At 40.5% G+C, this 22273-nt stretch overlaps 2 protein-coding genes across 13 annotated transcripts; one reads left to right on the top strand and one right to left on the bottom strand.

The window, feature by feature from the left end:
• Positions 1-2383: 2383 nt before the first annotated feature.
• On the top strand, positions 2384-14843 carry LOC100707421 (troponin T, fast skeletal muscle isoforms). Of its 11 annotated transcripts, none has more exons than XM_005449238.3 (15): positions 2384-2443; positions 4274-4314; positions 4566-4576; positions 5146-5154; positions 5619-5759; positions 7830-7847; positions 8495-8513; positions 8649-8694; positions 8786-8902; positions 9339-9416; positions 9741-9854; positions 9928-10040; positions 10238-10328; positions 11324-11364; positions 14527-14843. In XM_005449238.3, the coding sequence occupies exons 2-15, from the start codon at positions 4295-4297 to the stop codon at positions 14558-14560; spliced, it is 852 nt and encodes a 283-aa protein (XP_005449295.1). In that variant the 5' UTR covers positions 2384-2443; positions 4274-4294; the 3' UTR covers positions 14561-14843. The 11 variants fall into 11 exon arrangements, with proteins under 11 accessions (XP_005449295.1, XP_005449297.1, XP_005449304.1 ...); XM_005449237.3 differs by having other exon boundaries at positions 2410-2509; XM_005449240.4 differs by lacking the exon at positions 5146-5154.
• Positions 14844-17830: 2987 nt separating this feature from the next.
• myod1 (myogenic differentiation 1) lies at positions 17831-21671 on the bottom strand. 2 transcript variants are annotated; one of them, XM_005449137.4, is made up of 4 exons: positions 20741-21671; positions 20094-20175; positions 19282-19424; positions 17831-18734 (listed from the first exon to the last, which is right to left on the bottom strand). In XM_005449137.4, the coding sequence occupies exons 1-4, from the start codon at positions 21326-21328 to the stop codon at positions 18702-18704; spliced, it is 846 nt and encodes a 281-aa protein (XP_005449194.1). In that variant the 5' UTR covers positions 21329-21671; the 3' UTR covers positions 17831-18701.
• Between the last annotated feature and the right edge of the window lie 602 nt (positions 21672-22273).

Raw genomic sequence — 22273 nt, forward strand, 5'->3', positions numbered from 1 at the left:
TTTCTCCAGTGCCTTCAACACCATTCTTCCCTCGGTTCTGAAGGACAAGCTGGAGAACTCTGGAGTGGACCATCACCTCACTACCTGGATTCTGGACTACCTCACCGACCGACCACAGTATGTGAGGACTCAGGGCTGTGTGTCGGACAGGGTCGTCTGCAGTACGGGGGCCCCACAGGGAACGGTTCTGGCTCCGTTCCTCTTCACCATCTACACTGCAGACTTCTCCCACAACTCCACCCAGTGCTTCCTGCAGAAGTTCTCTGATGACTCTGCAGTAGTCGGCCTCATCACTGATGGGGACGACAAGGAGTACAGAGGACTGACTCAAGACTTTGTGGACTGGTGCCAGCTGAACTACCTCCAGATCAACGCCAGTAAAACCAAGGAGCTGGTGGTAGACTTCCGCAGGCACAAGCATCCTCCACTGCAACCACTGAACATCCAAGGTATGGACATCGAGGCTGTGGACAGCTACAGGTACCTTGGTGTTCATCTGAACAACAAACTGGACTGGACTCATAACTCAGACGCCCTCTACAGGAAAGGGCAGAGCAGGCTGTACCTGCTTCGGAGACTCAGGTCGTTTGGAGTGGAGGGCCCACTCCTGAAGACCTTCTATGACTCTGTGGTGGCCTCAGCCATCTTTTATGGTGTGGTCTGCTGGGGGGGCAGCATCTCTGCTGGGGACAGGAAGAGACTGAACAGGCTGATCCGAAGGGCCAGCTCTGTTCTAGGATGCCCTCTGGACCCAGTGGAGGTGGTGAGTGACAGGAGAATGGTGGCTAAGCTGTCATCCCTGTTGGACAACATCTCCCACCCCATGCATGAGACTGTGACAGTACTGAGCAGCTCCTTCAGTGGGAGACTGCGGCACCCACGGTGTGGGACGGAGAGATTTCGCAGGTCTTTCCTCCCCACTGCTGTCAGACTCTACAATAAAGACTTTTGCAGCTGATCAAACACACAAACCCACACATGTGCAATAAGACTGCTATATGTGCAATTCTTCTTCTGACGAAGTTGTGTTTTTGTATTTTCCTACTCAGTTGTATATAGTATTTGTATTTCTATTTTATTCTATTGTATATATTATTCTATTCTATTTTATTCTATTGTATATAGTATTTTATTTTATTTTATTGTATTTTATTGCATTCCAGTGTTTTCTAATTTCTGCTACATAACTTTGCACTTTTGCTGTAACAAAACAAATTTCCCACCTGTGGGACTAATAAAGGCCATCTTATCTTATCTTATATTTCAAAGATGTTGTAATTGTGTGTTTTTAAAACTAATATGAAAAAACATTTAACCATATTTGTCATTAATGACATTAATTTCTAACCAGCAGGGAGGTCAGGTAAATTGTGACTGTAATCAAGAAAATCAAAGATGAAATCCTTGATGAAGTTTCATCTGTTTGTGTTTTTGTGATACTGATGATTTGACCCTCCCACATATGCAGGAAACCAAGACTTCTCTCTGTGTTCTTAATGTTGTTACTGTAGCACCCCCTGGAGGAAATTGCAGGCTCTGTCAGTATCTGTGTGACAATATACTAGTGGAGACTTTACAGAAGGGTTCCTGCAGCAGCTTATTTAGACTTCACAGCTGAACGGAAAGACAGTCATCACAGTTCAGACTGGAGATGATTTCTGAAGGATATAAGAATGCAGCTCTATGATCACGCTCACTCATTTATAATTTAATGTCGCTTAACTCAAAGGTCCCACAGAAACACCGAAGCCCTGACCCAGAAAAAACTACATTACTAAGCGAGACACACATGTTCAGCACATAAGTCGCATTTAATTAAGTAGTAATTTAAATATTTATATAATTAAATTTAACTATGCTTCCATGCACTAGTAATAGCAAAACATTTCCATCTAGTGCGTTCTGGGCTACTGCAGTCAGAAAAACGATCTGGATCAGAGCCACTGTTTAGCAGGACTATATTTGTCCGCCAGATTGATTCTTTTAAACCAGCCAATCAAAGCCTCAAAACAAGAGGTGGTTCAACATGTTGGATTTACAGCTTGAACTGACAAATCTCTCAGCTTCTCATACTCGCACAAGTATGCTGTACATTATGTTTATGTGTCCCAGACTTCTGTGGGAGGATCAGAAACACCAGCCTGCCACTTCCCTGACGTCCAACATCTCTCGCTCTCAGATGAAATTTGCTTGCCTAATGCAGCAGCCCAAGAATAGCATCCTGGGGGCATTTTGGCTGTCCCCTTCTTCAAACTTGAGCCTCCCTCCTTAGCACTCGACCCATCTATCTCCTTATTGAGTGCCAGAGGAAGGAGGTGGGGGCAGCAAAGGCGTGGACCATGTTCTGTCGTGGTGGACGGCCTCGCCTCTGAGCTCATTCTTTGGCCAATAGGGAGGCCGAGCGGATCGAGTATCACTATAACAGAAGGACATAATCAGCGCGGTAAGTTTGCAGAACCTTACAGCCTGTCTTGGCCAGCGGGAGCTCATTTCTTTCAGGTTTTCTGAGGTAAGGAAGTAAGGGGAGTGAATGAGAGTGTGAATGGTAGTGAGGAAGCTCAAGTTTGGGCCTAATGTCCCCCAAACATCACCCCGCCTCAGGACAGTTGAGTCCACATGTGCTAAAATCACTGCCATGAGTAGCAGAGGCTGCTGCTGAGGGCAGGGGTGAGAAGGAGACAATTAATTGTGGATCTCGGGGTAAAAAAGGCCTTCCTCTTCTGTCTTTGAACCCTGTTAATGAAGTCATGTGTTTGACGGTGCTGAGTGCATGAAAACTTGGTAAACAACTTGTGTTTGTTGCCTTTCTGTATCTGTGAGCACCCAAAAGAAACCCAGCCTTTGGATTACTTTTTGGCAAGTAATCTACCTAAAATCCTCAGCTGATGTTTCAGACGTTTGAAAGTTCTCTGGGTTCTTACCAGACAAGCAGCTGGACTTTGTTGTTGTTCCTGTTGCTGTTTGGTTTGAGTCCAGTGACCCAGTGGAGGTTCATGCCTTTGGGATTTACAGTTGGCTTAAAGCTTCTGAAGCAGCTTTCCGCTTCAGGAGACAGAAGGTGACGCTAACGAGTTATGTAACACCACGAGAACAGCGGCAACTAATCCCGTTGTTGTTTTTGGTATTTGACCTCAGATCTTTTCTGGACGGCAGGTTTTCTCTTTTTTACGTTACATTTTGGTGAAGCTGTGAAAGGGCGTGGCATGTTCCCACACTGAACCTCACATAGCTTGAGGATAAACACTTTATCATTTCGAACAGGAGCCAAGGGGCTCAGGAGTGGATGTAAAGGAATCGTCATTTTGTCATTACGCCGAGCTTGGAATTTATAACATTCAGGAATTAGACCTTCAAGGTGGCCTTCCTGGGTTTATTTTAATTCTTGAGCAAAGTGCCCCCAGTTGATAGGGATCCTCAGAAGGATGATTGAAGGAAACATGTGAGAGAAGGAGAGCCTGATAAGGAAGTGAAGGTGGAATGATGGGTTGTGGTCCAGGAGAAGGAACCCAATCTTTAACATTGGGTGCACTGAAACCGGATCTGTGGGACCTGTGCAGCTGTCTCTTGGAAATAGCTGTGATGTCGGATGCCTTCATGGTGGTCTCACGCTAATGAGGCCAATGGGCAACTAATCCAAAATCTAATCGCTGGGATATTAAATTATGCATAAATCTAGGTCATGTGTGTTTGTCATTGCAGGCTTTTGATTAAATCTTAGATCCAAACCGGGATTTTCCAGCAGGATCAGGATACTGTTGATGACTGTGGCAGCATCTTTCATTCTTTGATACACGGTGATGGAAAAGATTTAAGTTTCTTTAAGGTTTCTTTTTTTCACCCAACATCAGCCCAGCATCTATCCTCTGAGCAGCTGGAAAAAAGGCTATTTGCATAAATCTATGTTTGGCTCCCTTCTCACTTACCATGAGAGATGCAAATTCAGCCCTGAGGGTCAAATTTCAGTTGACAGTCTAATAATAAACTGAAGAAGATTTGGAAGCGACAGATCTTAGGAATGCCTTAAATGCAACATGCAAGATAAATTTTTATTGACAATCGTTTCTAAATAATTCTACTCAAAGATTTCTATATTATTATTTTGTAGAGGTGTTGGAGAAAACTGTGTAGGCAGGCAGGGTGAGGTATGGTCCGGGTGGAGCCACTGAGACATATTTAAGACATCTGCAACTTAATCCTGAGCTATAAATACATGTAGGTTAGGCAGTCGCTTCTTACACACACTTAAAGTTTCTGTTTTCTCTTCTGATTTCAGGTTGCAAAGTCCACTGTCATCATGTCTGACACAGAGGAAGTGTAAGTCAACATACATGTTTATTCACAAAATCGAAGATTTTAACCTTCTAGCAGTAGATTGGCCAAAAAACGTTTGACTTAAGGCCAGTTTGTGAGCTAGAATCTTAAATTGCTGGACAACACTAATAAAGAAGATTCAGCGCTAAGATGATTTAGTCAAACAGCCGTTTTCACTGTAAACCACAAATTTTCATGTTTGATTTCGATGAGCTGCAACATTTCTAAGCACTCCTTTGTGTTCTGTCTTGCAGTGGGGTCGAGGGTAAGTAGCACCACCACTGCTTATATATCTAAAAAAATGATCCACCCCTAAAATTAGGTCCAGGTACAGTCGGGAGTTCCATGCTAAAGGCCCAGGATTATTTCTGAATCTTGTCTAACTGACTTTCCATCCCCTGTAGAGAGTTATTTGCACTGGACAAATTGCAGGTTTGGCTTGACTCCTCCAGATTCAAGTTGTGCAATAATGCTCTCTCTCCTTCAAGCAAATGACCACACCAGCACTGACAACAGGACAGTGTCTTTTATGCTTTGTGAGATTAAAATATAAACTTTTAGAAACATAAATTGCACAAAGCAGCGCAGTCCTGTTGGCAGAGAGTCCTGCAGCTCTGCATGACAATCTGCAAACATGCAGTCCTCCTGAGCTGAACATACTTTGAAAACAACTTGGAAGTTCTACTCCAATCAGCTCATGAGAACTGCTTTGTGTATGCTTAGCATGGATCCCCAGTGTACCCACATTTGCTTTTGTATTCTGTCATAAATGGGTACAAATGGGATCTTTTGATAATGTTCTTCTGCTCCTCTCTTTCTCGGACGGACGTGAAGAATACGATGGTAAGACACAACCTCCAGACTCTGGATGATAAGTCTCACGTCACTGATACTAATTTGTTAGTCGTCCCTGAACAGGTTTTTGTGGCATGCTAGTTAACCCTAACATTACCTGAGATAAGTGAAGACACAGGTTGTAAACAAAGTTGGTTGACGTCAGGTTAGAATCTGTCTCTTTTGTCTTTGACTGCATCCAGTTGCAGTGCAGGTATTTCCAGGAATCGATCACATTTCATCAATGAGTGACTGACCTTTTCTTTCCTGTAACTGCTTGCTGTCTCACCTGCTTTAGCATCATCCAGTAGCAGTTCCTTTGAACTGCCTCACCACGAACCTCCTCATATCTCACATCTCACATCTCCTCCTTTCATCCACTGACCGCCTCCTTCCCTCTTCCATTTCTCCTGCTTCTATTAACCCTCTCACTGCCCTTCCTCTCCCCTGGTGACTCGCTGCATGTTGTGTAGCTGTAGAAGAGGAGGTAGTAGTGGAGGTAGAGGTGGCCCCTGAGGCGGCCCCTGAGCCAGAGCCAGAACCACAGCCAGAGCCAGAACCAGAACCAGTGGTAGAACCAGAACCAGAACCAGAACCTGAGCCTGAGCCTGAAGGTATGTGGCATGAAGGGGGGAAGAGGGTATTGGATCCTTTCCCAGGCGTCACATGCGCTCCAGCAGCTACAGCCAGTTAGTTCGATATAACTAACCCTGATGTGCAGCCCAGTCTCACTGCAAAACGAGCAGGAGCAATGCTGGTCCCCATGAGTGTCACAATACAGGCTTTAAACATGTAATTATGTTCATATACATGTAACTCCACATGACATGATTGTTGAAAAGCCCCTAAAGTCTTTCAGTGAAAGTAGACACGACTTTCAACCTCTTGAGTTTATTTATATTTGTATTAATTTTAGCTTTACTGTCATTTCTAGTTTATGTTCGATCACCCTTTGTTTATGGTAAAAGGTAAATGGACTGGTTCTTATATAGCGCTTTTCTACTCTATCTGAGCACTCAAAGCACTTTACACAACTTGCCTCTTCACCCATTGACACCCGTACTTTTTTCTATGCTCTTTCAATGTTCGCAAACTAAAAACATTTGGTTAATTTTAGACTAACTTAGCCCTTTTTCCAACTTCTTTTCCCATAAAAAATGTAGGCATCCACAGTTGTACACCCTGTATTGTAAACACACAACATGTTTGCATCGTGAACCGAGCTACAATCGGTTTAGCACTGAGCATTTTGCTGTGAGATTGGTCTATACCTTCTCCATGTCTGCTAATGTTAAGCTAACGCTACCTTTCTTTTACCTCCACACAAATTCAGAGACAGGGCGTTCATGCAGAAGCTGGAAATGCTATCTGACTACTAAGCTCAGAAAGTGAAAACATGCTAATAAGCTCACTCCTTTAACTGGTGGTGGTCAGAGGGCCCGGTGGCGCCTGTGTCCGGCAGCCTCGCCTCTGTCAGTGCGCCCCAGGGCAGCTGTGGCTACTATGTAGCTTGCTATCGCCAGTGTGTGAATATGTGTGTGACTGGGTGAATGACTGAATGTAGTGTAAAGCGCTTTGGGGTCCTATGGACTAGAAAAGCGCTATACAAATGCAGGCCATTTACCATTTACCATTTAGCTATGGCTAATAGATTTGTGCCAATACTTTAACTTTCCATTAGCTCGCCATTCTAAAAATGTTATCTTTGAGAAGCTGCGACGTGTTTTTGGAGTTATCTTTCTAAACACCATTAAATTTGCATCTGCTTCTTTAGTAACAAATAAATAATTTTACAGTTCTTGCTAGGTGGCTGTTACACTAGCCTAGCTCACTGTATGCTAAAATATTACCACAAAATCATTTGAGAGCTGAAAAATCTAAGACAACCAATAGAAAATCAATAGATTTTTTTATTTGAACCCTGTGTTTACTACTGCACAACATGCAACCAGTTACTCTCTTTGACATGATTTAAAAATTGGATCAAATTGGTACCATACCTGCAGGATGGGCTACATCTGATTGCTCCCTGTGGGAAGACAAACCTTAGTGCTAACAGAAGGAAAAAAAGATTTTAAAAAATAGACTAATGTTTCATCTTCCTCTTAATCTTGTATTCTGCTCAATCATGTAACATGCGCATGCCAAAAATAAAACATTCTAATTTGTTTTAAAACTACGTACATACCCATATCTTCTCAGTCCAGCCTCTATGATGAAAAGGGTGAATGCAGGGTAAGGTGTGGCTGAGACCTCGATAAAAACAAGGACTTGGTGTAGCCAATCATAAATGATCAATTAATATTTAAGGGATGTATTTATCTCAACCCCTTCTGCAGAAATATGAATAAGTTTGGATTTTTTGACAGCCTAGCATTTCTAATGCCATTTCCTTCTATGACTTTAGTAAACAGTTTGTTTGTTTTGTTTTGTAATTTAAAGCTAACATGAAAAATATTATACATAAATATGATTCCGTACAAATTGAACTACTGTTTTACCATCTTAGCAGCTCGCTTTCTTAATCAGTTGATTGTGGTAACCAGTTTCTTTATTTTTAAACATGCTAAGCTTGAGTAGATCAGCTGTGTGCCTTAGTTAGACTGTGTACAGTTTGCAGCTCCCAGGCTTCCCGCTAACGCTGTTCTGTTCTGCTTTTTGTTTTGGATGCCTGCTGCATGCAGACGCCACTGAAGAGGAAGGTATGTAGATTTAAAAACTTCAATCTTAAGTCTGTCATTCTGGTTTTGGGAAGGACTACAGTGTCCAGGTCTGACGTCTGTACTCAGGGAACGCCTGCTGTCTGTCCAAATTTTACCTGTCTGTGTGAATCCAGGAGCGCTGGCTCTAATTGGCATCCAAATATGAAGGTGAAAAATTTGGAACCACTAGTGGAGAAGGAAGGGCGAATGAATATGAAATGCTAACACGTGCTTCACTGCCCAGCGACCTCACACTCTTGCTATGCCACTTGTCATCTGCATTGCATGAAGCCGCCAGAATCTGGGTTCAGATAAATGAAGGAAACGGGGAAATGTTTTGCTTGGGGTCAAGCCAAAAACAAAAAAAGACATATTCTCTGTATCAGTGTGAAACCAAAGACCGATGTTAACAATTCAGATTTACTTTAACTGCACACCTGTTTAAACTGTTTGTAATACATGTTTGCTCTTATCTGACTGTTGTTCTAACCCTAACTTAAAAAGTGACCAGCCTATCCTTTTAAACTGTCTAATCTGTCACCTTGATCCAAAGCCACACTGAGTAAAGCTTGGGTTTACTGAAATAATCTGTTTTCTTTCTAACCTGGTGAAATGCACTCATCCCCTCTTCATCTCTTAACCTGCAGAGGAGAAGCCAAAGTTCAAGTAAGTTCCTTCTTATGTAGTCTGACTTCAAATGATTCCTGTAGACATTTAAATCTGAGTTATTTGGGCAAAAAAGACAAAGAAAACTTTAAATTAGTGTGCTGGTACACTCAAACCCCCCACGCTCTCTCGCAGGCCCACCGCCCCAAAAATCCCAGAGGGTGAGAAAGTGGACTTTGATGTAAGTAAGCCTCCAGTATAGAAGAGATTTTGTTCATTTACGGGTGTTTCTTTGCACAGCTGAATACTGCTTCCATTGATCCGTCCTGCAGGACATCCAGAAGAAACGTCAGAACAAGGATCTGATGGAGCTGCAGGCCCTGATCGATGCTCACTTTGAGCACAGGAAGAAGGAGGAGGAGGAGCTGATCGCCCTCAAGGAGAGGATTGTAAGTTTTTAGCTAAAGGGTAGTATACTAATATTATCTGTTCATATTTCCATGGAACTGGAAAATTACAAAAAGCCTTCCACAATAATTCATCCACACAGGAAATACTTCCTGCCTTTTGCAGTTGGTGACTGGCTCACATTTCTGGCCAAGGAATGGCTTCTAAAGGCTGAGCTGTTGGCTCTGTATGTCTTCTCAATGTGATTAATTTTATTAAATAAAATTTGGCTCACAGACAAGCTGATAATGACACAAATCAAAGGGAGAAAAGACAAAACATCAACAATAAAAACACTAAAAATCTTTTTTACATTTTTGTAATAAAAAAAATCTTTGAACTATCTTAGTGGAGATACAAAGACAGAACAAGGACACTCACTGTGTGGTGTGTGAGTTATCTTTGTTTTCAAACGCAACGTTTGCTCCTGTCCCACAGGAGAAGCGTCGTGCCGAGAGGGCCGAGCAGCAGAGGGTCCGTGCTGAGAAGGAAAAGGAGCGCCAGGCCAGACGTGAGGTGTGTTATTTTCAAACTATGAAAATGTGACTGCTATATGAATATATGGAGCAAAGACAAAATGTCTTGGTGCAGATACATAAACATAACCTTTTAAAATGTGCCCTTGAAAAGAGAGAACGTAGTTGGAGTTTCTTGTGACTCTTCCATTTGTAGGCAGCAAAGTATTTAAAGCCAGTTTTTCCAGGTTCAGCATGAGTAAGTGCAGCTAATGTTAATCCTGTGACCCGATGTGGTAAGTTCAAATTGGTGGTTACCAGGGGCGATCAGAGAGCGGGTGGTGAATGCAAAGGTCTCACTCTGAGGTATTTTTTGTCAAATCAGGAGGAGAGGCGGATCAGAGAGGAGGCTGATGCCAAGAAGAAGGCAGATGAGGATGCCAAGAAGAAGTCGGCTCTGTCCAGCATGGGCTCCCAGTACAGCAGTCACCTGCAGAGAGTCAGTATGCACGCACACAGACACAGACACAGTGTCTGTGGGATCAGCTGTTGACCTGCATCTGTCCAAACAGGCTGACCAGAAGAGAGGAGGAAAGAAAGAGACTGAGAGGGAGAAGAAGAAGAAGATCCTGGCCGCCAGGCGCAAGCCGCTGAACATCGACCATCTGAACGAGGAAAAGCTGAAGTACGACTCGGCTGTGAAACTAAAACTATAAACTTAGACTTTTACGCCTGTCTAAAATAGTTTGAACGTTTTAGAAATTGCCTAGAAAACGGTGACAAACCTCAACAAAGTAAAGACAAAGAACTGAATGTGCCAGAAGCAAAATCCACCTAACAGAAGAACTGCTTGGTTTATTTGTGTTGTTGTGTTTGCTGCAGGGAAAAGATCAAAGAGCTGCATGACTGGATGGCCCAGCTGGAGTCTGAGAAGTTCGACCACACGGAGAGACTGAAGAGGCAGAAGTACGAGGTGAGACGGCGTCCTCGTGAGCGCCCACGATGGCGTCTCTGACTTAGAACTTCTCAGCCTCAAACAATTCCATGCATTTACACAAGAACAATAAGACGGGTTAGACAGAGGTCAGTGGGATGAGAAAAGAATAATATTTTACATTTCTTTTCATTTGAATTATTTAATACTTATTTAAATACCATATTTCCCTGCTTTTCTTTCATTTCAGTTTAAAATGTGTTATTTCATTTTCTGGGGTTTCCCTTTTATATGAGACAAAAAGTTATCTTTCCATATATTTTATCACATTTTTTTGCTTTATTCCCATAATTAGTTGTTGATATTATCCTGACATTAATCTAAACATGTTTAGAACTGAACGCTAAAATATGATTGTTTTTAAAAGTTTTGAGGTTTTTAGGGCATTTTACATAAATGAAAATATTTCATTACAATTCCATAAAAAACCAGAAGGCTGGATTTCTTTCACTACTAGTTCTTATTTACTTGATTTTCTTGATTTTTTTTTTATACTTCACTAAATCCAAAGATTTGTGGGACACCTAATATTTTTTATGACTTAAGAAATCATATATGTAAGTGATCATATATATGTAACAAATGATAATATTGGTTATTGTATATAATGAATTATTAATTTGTTACATACAATAATTAATCGTTTGTTACATACAAATTAATAATTTGTATATAATAAACATTCAGCTACAGAGGAGACAGATTTGCTTTTATTGAACTTTTATCTACTTGATTGTTGTTAAGCATTATATTTATTTATAGTCTTTTACTTGACCTCAAATTATCTTAATTAAATTACATTTGACCATTTAATAATATAGATAAATAGTCATAAATAGTCTAAAGTTAAGAGCACAAATGACCCGGTGCTACAGACGTGCCAGGTTTGTTGTAGTTTGGTTTTGGTTGATGAGGCTGGCATTCCAAGGTCACCTCGGGATTTGAACCCTCGATATACTCCTGATTTCCTCCAGGTTACTACCCTGCGTAAGAGAATCGAGGAGCTCAGTAAATTGTAAGTAGTGCAGCTGAGCAGCAGTCCTGCCGGCTCTCTGCATGTTAGCATGGGGAAAGTCAGAGCAGAGCGCCCCCACTGGCTGACATAGGAAACAACACACCACCTGATTAAAAAGAGAGAAAAAAAGAGGACGGAGGAGTTTGTCTCCAAAAGGTGACACGTGCTCATGGGATTCCAGGAACCTCTTATGAGTAAGAGTGGGTGCGTGGGGGGGTTTATGTTAACCGGAATTTTTTTCCAGGATAGTTTTTTTTTTTTTTTTAAACACTCAGAGAACCAGTCTTAAAATGACTGGAAATGATTTAATATTCAGTGAGTTTAAATGTGGACAGAGGTCCTGCCTCTATAAACTTTAGAAAGGGGGCTTACCTGTATATAATATCTATATATAGATCTATTTATAGCATCTATATTAGCACAAGAGCTCTCTGTTTATATTATTATAACTACTACATGACTATGCTACTGTATTGTTTGACCTGTTTTGCAGGTGACAACTGCAAAGACAAATAAGATATTTTACTGAGAAAAATAAAGAAAAAAGTAGGGGTGGTAGATGTCGTTTAGACCAGCGGTCCCCAACCCCCGGGCCTCGGACCGGTACTGGTCCGTGAGTCGTTTGGTACCGGGCCGCGAGAGTTGAGGCTCAGGTGTGAAATGTATGGTTTTCAGGGTTTTTATCGGTTTTCAGCGTTAATTTGTTAGCGTTTTTATCGTTAACTCTGTTTTCCTGGGTCTTTTCACATGTGTTATGAATAAATCTTCTTTTTTTCGGTACCGGTACTAGTTTTATTTTGTTAATATTGTCGGGCATAAACTGGTCCGTGAGGCAAAAAAGGTTGGGGACCGCTGGTTTAGACGCTTGGCAAGAGTCTTTAGAGGCCTAAGAAGTGCCTGTATACCAAGTTTGGCTGTTCAACTCCAGATCGTGTAGGAGTATTTGCGCATTATAGTAAAATATACCTCTAATACCATGCATTTAATGTTTAATGGATGCATTGCAGGGAACTGCAACTGCACTTTTAAATTAGTAAAACTTCAATATTTGTCCTTGTACGTTCGTGAAACAAAGAGAAACTGGATGAGCACGGTGCCAGTTTTGGACTCAAACTCTCCATTTGTAAGCAGATAAATATCTAAAGTTGCTGTAAAGGTGGTGCTGAGTGACTGTGATGCTCAGTTTTACATCACACAGCCTCAGTTATGCGTTTGAGCGAGCATAAAGGTAAGTCAGGGTTTGGTGAGGTTTCACAGCTGAGCTAAAGGGGAATTAAATGTTTGCGCTCCTTTGTGGGAAACCACAGCAGACGTGCTTGATTTGGTGACATCACAGGACAGAAGAAACTCTGGGTAACAAAAAGATTCTTATGCACGGCGCTGCCTTGGTTTCCCATGATGCTTTGGCCCGCAGCTTTCAGCCCACTGAGCCCATTCAGCTGAAGGAGTCGTTTTCCCAGGTAAAGGTATCCTGCTGCGAGTTAAAGCTGCTGCTGTGTCGTTTTCAGGTTCTCACGTACAGGATTCGCATTGATGAGTTGCAGAAGCAGTGAGTATTGTCATTGCTGCCTTCGCCAGCACCCAATAATCCCCACAAAGTATAACTTAATTTAACTCCACGTGATAATATGATAACATTCCCCTCAGCAAGACATAACTGTCATAACACTGAGACAGTTCATGTCGGCTTAAGGCTGAAAACTAATAGGGACAGAGTACATCAAGCTAGTTACAGGATGATGAAACACGAGACACCCTGCAGGGAAATTTTAGTGTCTAGGAGAGCAGCCTGTTATTGTGTGTGCAGGAATAACAGCTGAGTTATCACAGTGCATTATTTGTTTTCGCGTGTCCCTCCAGTGGACCCTCCAGTGATAACACCCTAGCCTTGACCCTAACCATTTAATTGATCATTAACACTATAAAATGACATGAAAAGGTCCTAGAAGATCAAGCATGCATCTTATGATGAATTTCAGATAGAAGACTGTGAGTTTTAGCCCTTAAACAGTCATAATCATACAATAAACACAAGAACATCTCAGTAACACTACCACAGATGGTTCAGTCCCGATCCCGGTCCAGACAAAGGCCAAAAACATCTCGGTTGTCATGTTGTTTGGACTCTGTTGGTCAGCCAGGCTAACGAGCTTGAGTACTTAATGTAGCAGAGGTGTTTAATAGAAGGGTGCAGCCAGGTGTTATCACGCTGCATTCTCTGTTTTCCCAAAGTCATTTTCTACCCTGCACATTAAGTACTCAGCCTAAGACATCAAACATGACACATGAAACCTCTATGCCCAATTTCACAATATGTCAGTTACATTCGCTTTCTTTCTCGCAGCAGGTGGGCGGAGCTTTGGTGTTTGCAGACTGAGCTGCGTGCCTGCGATGACCATATTAGGGAAATATGCTCTTTATGACATCACAGAAATTCAAGTATAGAAAAACAACTGTCTGGGCATTTCGAGCAGTCTAAAGCCTGAGCTTCTCACAGACTCACAGGTCTTAGTTAGAGCAAACAGAACTGTAACGGTGCAGACATGATGGAAAATAAAGGGGGTGGCTTTGAGGTAGTGCGTTTGGAATAATTAAGCCCACGCAGGTAAGTACAGCATGAGTTGTGCATGCGAGCTGAATTTCCCAGTTTGTTTTTTCTGCTGTTTTACGTGCCGTCCAAAATCCCACTCAAAACATACATCAAACAGACCCTAAACAATTTATGATGATTTTCATGTTTTTTTCTGAATTAAGATATTTTCATTATCTCAAAAAGATAATTTTAATATTTTCAGTTACTTTTTAAAATGATTGCTGCACAAAATTTTAACTAAAATCTAAATCTGTATGGTTGGATAAAAACACACCCATCCGTTTCAAGAAGAGATTTTTATTTTAATCAGCCAGTTTCCTCAAGGGATTTTGGACAAAGAGGCTTGCAGCTAGTGAAATGCTCTCAGCTTCATATGTGATGATGCAAAACATGTTTTTGCACTCTCCTCGTGCTTGACTTCTATCAAGGAGTCTTTGAGCTGTTCACTGCTGTTCTCTGAAGTTTGAGTTTGAGTCTAAAGTTGGAAAATCAGCAGCGACGGCATCGCACAAATGTGAGAACAGCTCAAATTTCTGAAATATGTCCAATTTCTGCGTTTCGCATTACAGCAGCAAGAAGGGAGCTGCCCGCCGCAGAAAGTAGATCAACCCGGCCCGCCACTGCCCAGAAACCAAACCAGGATCATCTCGGACACACGCCTGATGAAGCAATGCACGCTGTGGCAAAGGTCTTAGCTCAGAAGAAGCCTGTAATGCTGAGGTTTACCCTGCAGCTAACCAACCACACTATGAAACATGCAAACAGGAGCCTTTAGCTGCTCTTCAGTAGAAATAAAACCCATTAAACTATGTTGCCGTCACGCTTCCTCACCCTCGACTGTTTGGTTCTCAGTATTTTTGTAAATAAAGTGTGACACTTCAAGCCATGTCTGTAGGTCTGTTGTTCTTTAGTAAAACAATAAAGTTCAGTATTTTTAGACGTGTAATTTTAAAGTCGTTTCTTCAACACTGTTAAATGACCCGGCAGGAAACAGAGGCCCTGCTTTTATCAGTCTCCAAATATTTTAGGTTTTGCAAGTGATCGATATGCACATCATCAATTTTGATTTATGGAGAGAAATTAGTTTATGCATAGGCTAATTTTACTTATATAATAAAATCTTATTTTTAATCTAAAATAGGAGCTTATAAAAGCATATTAAATGTTAAATTTAATGCAAGGAACATGTTAAAAATTTTGGGTAAGTAGACTGTCAGTCCACTATTTACCGCAGTTAATCTGTCCAGCTACTCTGGAGGAGGCTGGAGATATTATGACATGAGTCTGATATGAGTCAATGAGTCAGTGAAGCTCTCTTCTGTCCAATGACAGTGATGCTGAGGTGAGTTGTTGAGTTGTTGTAACCGCTGCTGTTTTAGCCTCTGTTAGCCTCTGTTAGCTGCAGCCTTGCCTTCAGTTGAGGAGATGAGGCTTGAGGTAAGACAGAAGAGGATAACATCTTATTCAGACGCCTGTCACACTGTCTCTTTCCCTTGCTTTTTCGCTTCTTTGATGACAGTGAAACACAGGTATGATGCTTCATATCGTGAGGCTGAAGGTGCAGCCATAAAATAATATTTGACTCCAGGACTCAAAATCCCCACAGGTTCTCGTCTCCTGTGCCTTTGGTTTTCTACATATGTGTCTGAAATCTAGTCAGATACATAAAACATGATGAGATGGAAGGGCGATGTCCACCTCGGCCACTGACATGGCAACATGGCAGCTTTCACAAACAGGTTTATGAGAATGCATTAGTTTGGTGAAAGACATAATTACACACTAATTAATATATATTTATGAGTAAAATATTATTTTTTCTGTTAAATAACCTTACAAAACTGACTTTATTCAAAGTGCAATGTTAAAATCTAATTATTGTGATTATCCATTAATTTTTATTAGTTTTACAAGAAAAGCTGAAAAAAGTTTACAAACCACATTATGTATTTTTATTATATTACTGTTATTTACCTGCATTCCTGAACAAAAAAAATGGGAAAAAATTGGTTAATTTCTGGATTCTCAGAGAAGTCCAGTGTGCTGACTTAAATTAAAAAAAAAATCACTTTCACTGTTACTTTGTCACAAGCTGCCGCACAGCCAGTGACAGTGATGGGAGACAAGACAGGTTACACTGCTAAACATTATTTTATTCACCAAAAATGAAAATAAACAAGTATGAGGAGTCAAAAATACCAGTGATGACACAAATGCATGTGTGCTGATGTTAGCTCAGGCTACTTAAACTACATGGAATGCCCTACACAGGTGTGACCCAGTCAACTCAGAAATCTGTCAAAAATCTCAGTTATTAGGTACAGCTTTTCAACTGCTGTTTGATCAACAAGTATATCAGTCATATGGCATAAAGAAACAATCAAGATGACTTCAGTTTGAACAGTCAAGTTCAAAGTGAGCACCAGAATGGGAGAAGAGAAGTAAGTAAGTAAGTAAGTAAACTTTATTTATTAAGCGCTTTTCGCAGATAGACAATCACAAAGCGCTGTACATAAATATTAAAATAAACAATAAAATCGATAGACCATGTACACAATATAAAAGATCAAATGTAAATAATGTAAAAAATATAAAATATGAAGAGATCAACAAAAGGCTTGTTTAAACAGAAAAGTTTTTAACTGTTTTTTAAAACAATCCACAGAGTCAAGCAAACGTAACTGTAGTGGTAAACTGTTCCACAGCCTTGGTGCAACAGACTGAAAGGCTCTGTCCCCTTTTGTCTTCAGTCGTGTACGGGGAACAACTAAGAGACTTTGAGTCTGTGAGCGGAGATGACGAGCAGCAGTGTATTTTATAAGAAGCTTGGATAGATAATCTGGGGCCTGGCCATTTAGTGCTCTATATGTTAAAACAAGAATTTTAAAGCGAATTCTAAACTCTATTGGGAGCCAATGTAAAGAATATAAGATGGGAGTGACGTGAACACGTTTGGTAGAATGAGTTAATAGTCTGAACAATCAGAGTCTGCAGAAGAGCATCACACTGCAAACACTGAAGCTACTGCAACAGAAGAGCACATTGGGTACCACCACCATCCCCCCCTCCTTAGGCTACAGTTCATAAGGACACACCAGAATTGGCCAATAGCAGATTGGAAAAACACCGCCTGGTCTAATCAGTCTAAATTACGTTTACAACTTGAAAGCTTTTATTTTGGATGGATATTTTACTTAAACTGATTCACATTTTGTCAGTGTGATTATGAAGTAAATCTAATGACACAAAAAGTATTGATTGATTATTGATTTTCAAAGGAAAAGGTTTATTGCAGAATTGCTGCAGTTCTTTTGTAGAATCACATGATGGCGCTGTTGGTCTGTGCACCACGGAGCAGAGCCTCAGCATGTAAGTCAAGGTCACAGGAACAGGATCGGACAATGTGTTTGTTCAGAAGCTTTTTAAAGCTTGAACCTTTATTAGTCATTTAGGGATTTAAAATAACCTGAATATTATAATTGTTAACAGAGTTATTGTGACAGTCACCACCACTATTAACTGACCTAGTACTCAGGAATATAGCTATTTACTCAAGTATCAAAAGAAAACTATAAAATTTGTAATGACACATTTAACAGTAGACTTAAAAAAAAATAACAGAATTAAAATCTAAATTAAATATTTGAAATTCAAAATGTAATCTGCCTGTAGTCGAATAAACATAAAGCTGATTAATAAACAATATTTTTAAACCACGTTGCTTTGAAATTTATGCGTTCAATTATTTTAAATATCAGGGCAACGAAAACATTTTCTTGAAAAATTTCCTACAAAAATTATAACATTTAAAAAATAAATTGGGGACAATTTTAAAATAAAAAAACAAGAAATCATAAGTCAGAGTCATGTGTATATATTTTGTATAAATAAGCATTTATTTGTCTTTAGACTGTCACTCATTTTCAGATGTATAAATATAAAGTTTAACATTTTTCACAACAAACAAAAGCACATACAGACAGAAACATTAAATACATAATTAATACTTTCAGTTGGAACAAATCAGCTCTTATTTACAGAATATTTACAGAAACAGAAAAGTGGTCCTCCGCTGCAGTGAGTGAAATGACAAATGAAAGAAATTAAAAATCTGCTTTGAACAGGAAGGAGGTCTGAACCTACTTCAAAACTGACGGGAGGAAATAAGGTCACTACAATACCTCCGTACACGCAGGTCGGATTCTGTTAAGCTTTTACTGCAGAAATTTGTGCTTTTACATCTAGTTTCCTTCTAAAATGCCGAACAGTTACTGTAGCTCCTTTTTCCTCCTGAGGAAATTGAACAGCTGGGGCCTTTCGGACTTCAGATAGACGAAAGTGGAGGAATGTTAATGGGTGGTTTTTGGCCTCCGTCCTTCATCAGCTAGACTATACACAGAAGGGTGGAGTGGGGAAGGAGGGGGGATCCATCTGAAAGACTAAGCTGAGGCTTAAAATATTTTTCATAACTTAAAATTAAATAAAAATACAGCAAGAACAGAACTGGTTTCTATTTAAAACGTAACTACAGAATTAAGTGGTCTGATCTCGACTTATTTCAGAAACAGGAAAGGGAATCTGGGGTGGTTGTGGAAGCTCATTCCTGCTTGGAAAATTAACTAATGTAGGTAACTTTGGAATGATAAAAGCAACTTTTCATTTGTATGACATAGAAGGTCAAAATTAAGACTTCAGCTCCTTCCTATGACTTTTTAAAATCATTTTATTCAGGCTCCTCCTTTTATTAGCGTCTCCGTGTAGGATCAGCAAACTGCATCTGTTCATGAAACATTGAGATGTTTAGTTTGGACATTTAAAAAAAATCATTCTTTACATATAAGCTTGAAATCAATAATTCTAGATTTTATCATTCCTTTGTTAAACATACATCTAATAACTAAAAATAAATCTTAGGTATGTGTACTTTTAATTAGACCTCACAGCCACGTGATTCTTTTCTTGGCAACTCAATTGAAAAACCTTAAAATGATCTTTACTGCTGATCTTTTTTTCTGGCAGGAATGAGCTTCCATACATTGATCTAAAGGGAATAAATACATAAGAAGCAGCTGATCCGAACCATGGTGGTGGTTTCTCAGTTCAGCTGGTGAAAATGATCATTTTCAGTGTGTGTGTGTGTGTGTGTGTGTTCTTATGGCTAGATGGTTTGACAAGATTTGGGGATTTTTTTTAATTTATTGTAATGTCCGAGTTGAATATGTATGTGTGAGGGTCTATAGGACTTGGTAAATCAGGTTGGGGTCCTGGCTGGCAGTCGGAGAAGAGACCTGAGCGGTCGCCGGGGCAGTGCCTGCTTCACCCACCGGCACAGTTGTCGTCGTCGTCGGGGATCCTGGGCCGTCAGCAGGCGGCAGCAGGCTGCTGTTATCGGTGGAGATCCGCTCCACGATGCTGGACAGGCAGTCCAGACTGGAGACCACTGAACTGCGTTCGCTCTTCAGACCGCCTGCACAGAAAAACAAAACATCATTGTAAATAAAAAATTATTACTATGGATGAGTTTTTTTTATTTTATTTTATATTTCTATCATTCATTTTGGGGGACAAAGTGTGACCAAACTGTTGTCAAGGAAACCCAAAAAACATTATTGGTTTGGGCCTTGCAAAAAAACCCCAAACCAATAATGATAATAATAATAATGATAATAATAATAATCTAGTTTTATTTTCAAATGAGTTTGAATTAGTTGTTAGCATTAATCACAGATCTGGTTTAATTTTTTTCATGCTTGTTTTGTATTTAGGCTTAATTTAACTCAGGAATTCAGAGTATTTTCTCACTATCTCAGCTTCTGTATTATATATTAATCATTTACGAAAAGATCTAAAAAAAAAATGAAGAAACGCCCTCTTTTTACATTAGCTGAAATTAAAAATGAGCTTTTAATTCAAGGTATGATTTATAATTATACTTGCTCCTAACATTAAAATTAACATTGAACTTTTACATTTTAAATAATTAAATAAAGAAAGAATCAATTCAAAAAAAGCTCACCATCAACTGTTTTATTGGCCTGCTGCTTTTATTGCGTCTTCTATTTGTCTTTCCCCGCTAACTGCCGTCACTTTACAGCGTGGTTTATTATTTTAAACACGTATTAAAATCCTTTCTTACCGTTTGGAGTCTCGGAGAAATAAGAGCTGCTGTCATAGCTTCCTCTTCTGGTTGTCTGACAGGTGGGGCCGTTAAAATCCGTCTGAAGAAGAAAAGATAAAATTAAATATTGACAAAGACACTAAAGAATCCACCAGAGAAATCCCGCAGAGTGATTAAGAAAATAAGTCTAAATAGCTATATGTGTGTGTGTGGTAATGGTTGAGTCACGGCAGCTGTCTGGGTCATACCACGATAATAAAGTCACTGAACTCAAATATTATTTTTTTCCATCCACGTCTCTCCGTTTGTTACATCTGGGGTCTAAAAACGGTTTAAATCTGTTTCCTGTGTGTTTGATGAGGCGAGACGAAAGAAAATGTTTTAAAAAGCTTTTAAACTAAATTTGCTTCGTTCCGATTCTGACACAAAATGACCAGTAACGAGAAAGTTACACACACAGGCAGCTAAATGGTCTATTTTAAATCACTATTTTACATGAAATGTAAATGGCATGAATAAGAGAAAAAGACGAATTTCTGGATTTGTCTTGATTCATCATAATAAAGGAATTTAAAATAATACTAAACATCAGTTAAAATAAGAGCTAAACCAAACGATGGTCTGCTCCGTGCGCCTCTCTCACACCTGTCGCTCCTTGAACTCACCATGCCGTCGGAGCAGTTGGAGCGGGGGCTGGATGCGTCCGAGTCCCCGCTGTAGTGCTCCAGCACCGGGTAGAAGCCGTCTTCCTGGCCACCGCGCAGCAGCGCCTGCAGGGACTCGATGTAGCTGATGGCGTTGCGCAGGATCTCCACCTTGGGCAGCCTCTGGTTGGGGTTGGCCGTCGTGCAGCGCTTCAGGGTCTCGAAGGCGTCGTTGACCTTGCTGAGCCGCCGGCGCTCCCGCAGCGTGGCCGCCTTCCGCCGGTCCGCGTTGGTCGTCTTCCTCTTGCAGGCCTTGCAGGCCCAGAGCAGGCAGCGGCCCGCCTGGTGGTGCCCGCTGGGGGCGCGGACGTGCTCGTCGTCCTCCACCTCGGCATGGTGGTGGAGATGCAGGAGGGAGGACGGGGAGGAGGAAGAAGAGGAAGGGGAGGATGAGGATGAAGAGGAGGAGTCGTCCGGCTTCAACAGCCCCACATGGACCAGCCGCGGGTCCAGGTCCTCGAAGAAGTGCATGTCACTGGTGTTAAAGCAGGGGTCGTCATAGAAATCATCAGCGGTGGGGATGGGGAAAGAGATATCCGACAACTCCATGGTTCAGTCCAGAACACAGCAGGAAGAAGAAAATCCAGTTATGACCAAACTTTTCTCTCTTTTTTAGGGAAGAACTGAAACGTGAACCAGGATTCGGGGCTTTTGGGGGAATGTACAGTCCTGTCACAAACTGATCTGCCCTCCAGCCGTTGACCTGGATCCCCTTATACCTGGGACGGTGGGGGCAGGGCCAAGATGATGGGGTCCACTGAGGTCTGTCCAATCAGCTGTTGGCAGGAGGGGTTTACAGCTTCACGGTAATTAGTGTCCAATTACCCCTCACAGGGCAGTAATATACTGCTGCACACGGCGGGGGGCGTGTGGGAAATGTAAGTTTAATACATACATTTAAAAAATGCGTATCAGTATCAGCAAGGTAAATATGCATCTGTTAAATAGCTGTCATTATTTCATGTGGTATACTTTTCTGTGTATTGGTTCATTGTCATGCGTTATCTGTATAATCTGAATGAATTTTAATGACCTCTAAGGAATTATAAAGCCATAAATTAAATACTTTAATTCACGGCTTTATAATGCATTTAATTTGCAAGATGGACTGATGACATGTTCGAATTAATTAATAACAAAACATAAAAAAAATAAATATATATACAGTTCAGCTATAAAACGACTTTGTAAACCAAAGTAAAAAACGTGTTTATTTTAGCTTTGAGTAGGCCCATGCACAGGCCTCCTAGGTTTACAACTATAATAATAACAAAGAACGCAAATTAGAACAATTTATGAAAATTAATTATTAAAAAAATTAATTTTCATAATTAGAAAAAAATCACAATAATAATAATAATTATTATTATTATTGTCATTATGTGGTAATGGTTTATTACTATATTATTTCATTAAAAGTGGAATTATATCTGTGTATTTATTTATTTGTTTATTTATTTAATTCGACATGTATGTATATATATCGAATGTAGA

The sequence above is a fragment of the Oreochromis niloticus genome, linkage group LG7 (genome assembly GCF_001858045.2).
Source record: "Oreochromis niloticus isolate F11D_XX linkage group LG7, O_niloticus_UMD_NMBU, whole genome shotgun sequence".
Taxonomy (NCBI): Eukaryota; Metazoa; Chordata; class Actinopteri; order Cichliformes; family Cichlidae; genus Oreochromis; species Oreochromis niloticus.

Coding starts and splice junctions, on each gene's coding strand:
- LOC100707421 (XM_005449238.3), top strand. CDS start 4,295: ATGTCTGACACAGAGGAAGT. Junction 9,417..9,740: donor AGCGCCAGGCCAGACGTGAG/GTGTGTTATTTT, acceptor TTGTCAAATCAG/GAGGAGAGGCGGATCAGAGA. Junction 11,365..14,526: donor ATCGAGGAGCTCAGTAAATT/GTAAGTAGTGCA, acceptor TTCGCATTACAG/CAGCAAGAAGGGAGCTGCCC.
- myod1 (XM_005449137.4), bottom strand. CDS start 21,328: ATGGAGTTGTCGGATATCTCTTTCCCCATCCCCACCGCTGATGATTTC. Junction 20,176..20,740: donor CCAACTGCTCCGACGGCATG/GTGAGTTCAAGG, acceptor TTTCTTCTTCAG/ACGGATTTTAACGGCCCCAC. Junction 18,735..19,281: donor CGACGACGACAACTGTGCCG/GTGGGTGAAGCA, acceptor TTTCATGAACAG/ATGCAGTTTGCTGATCCTAC.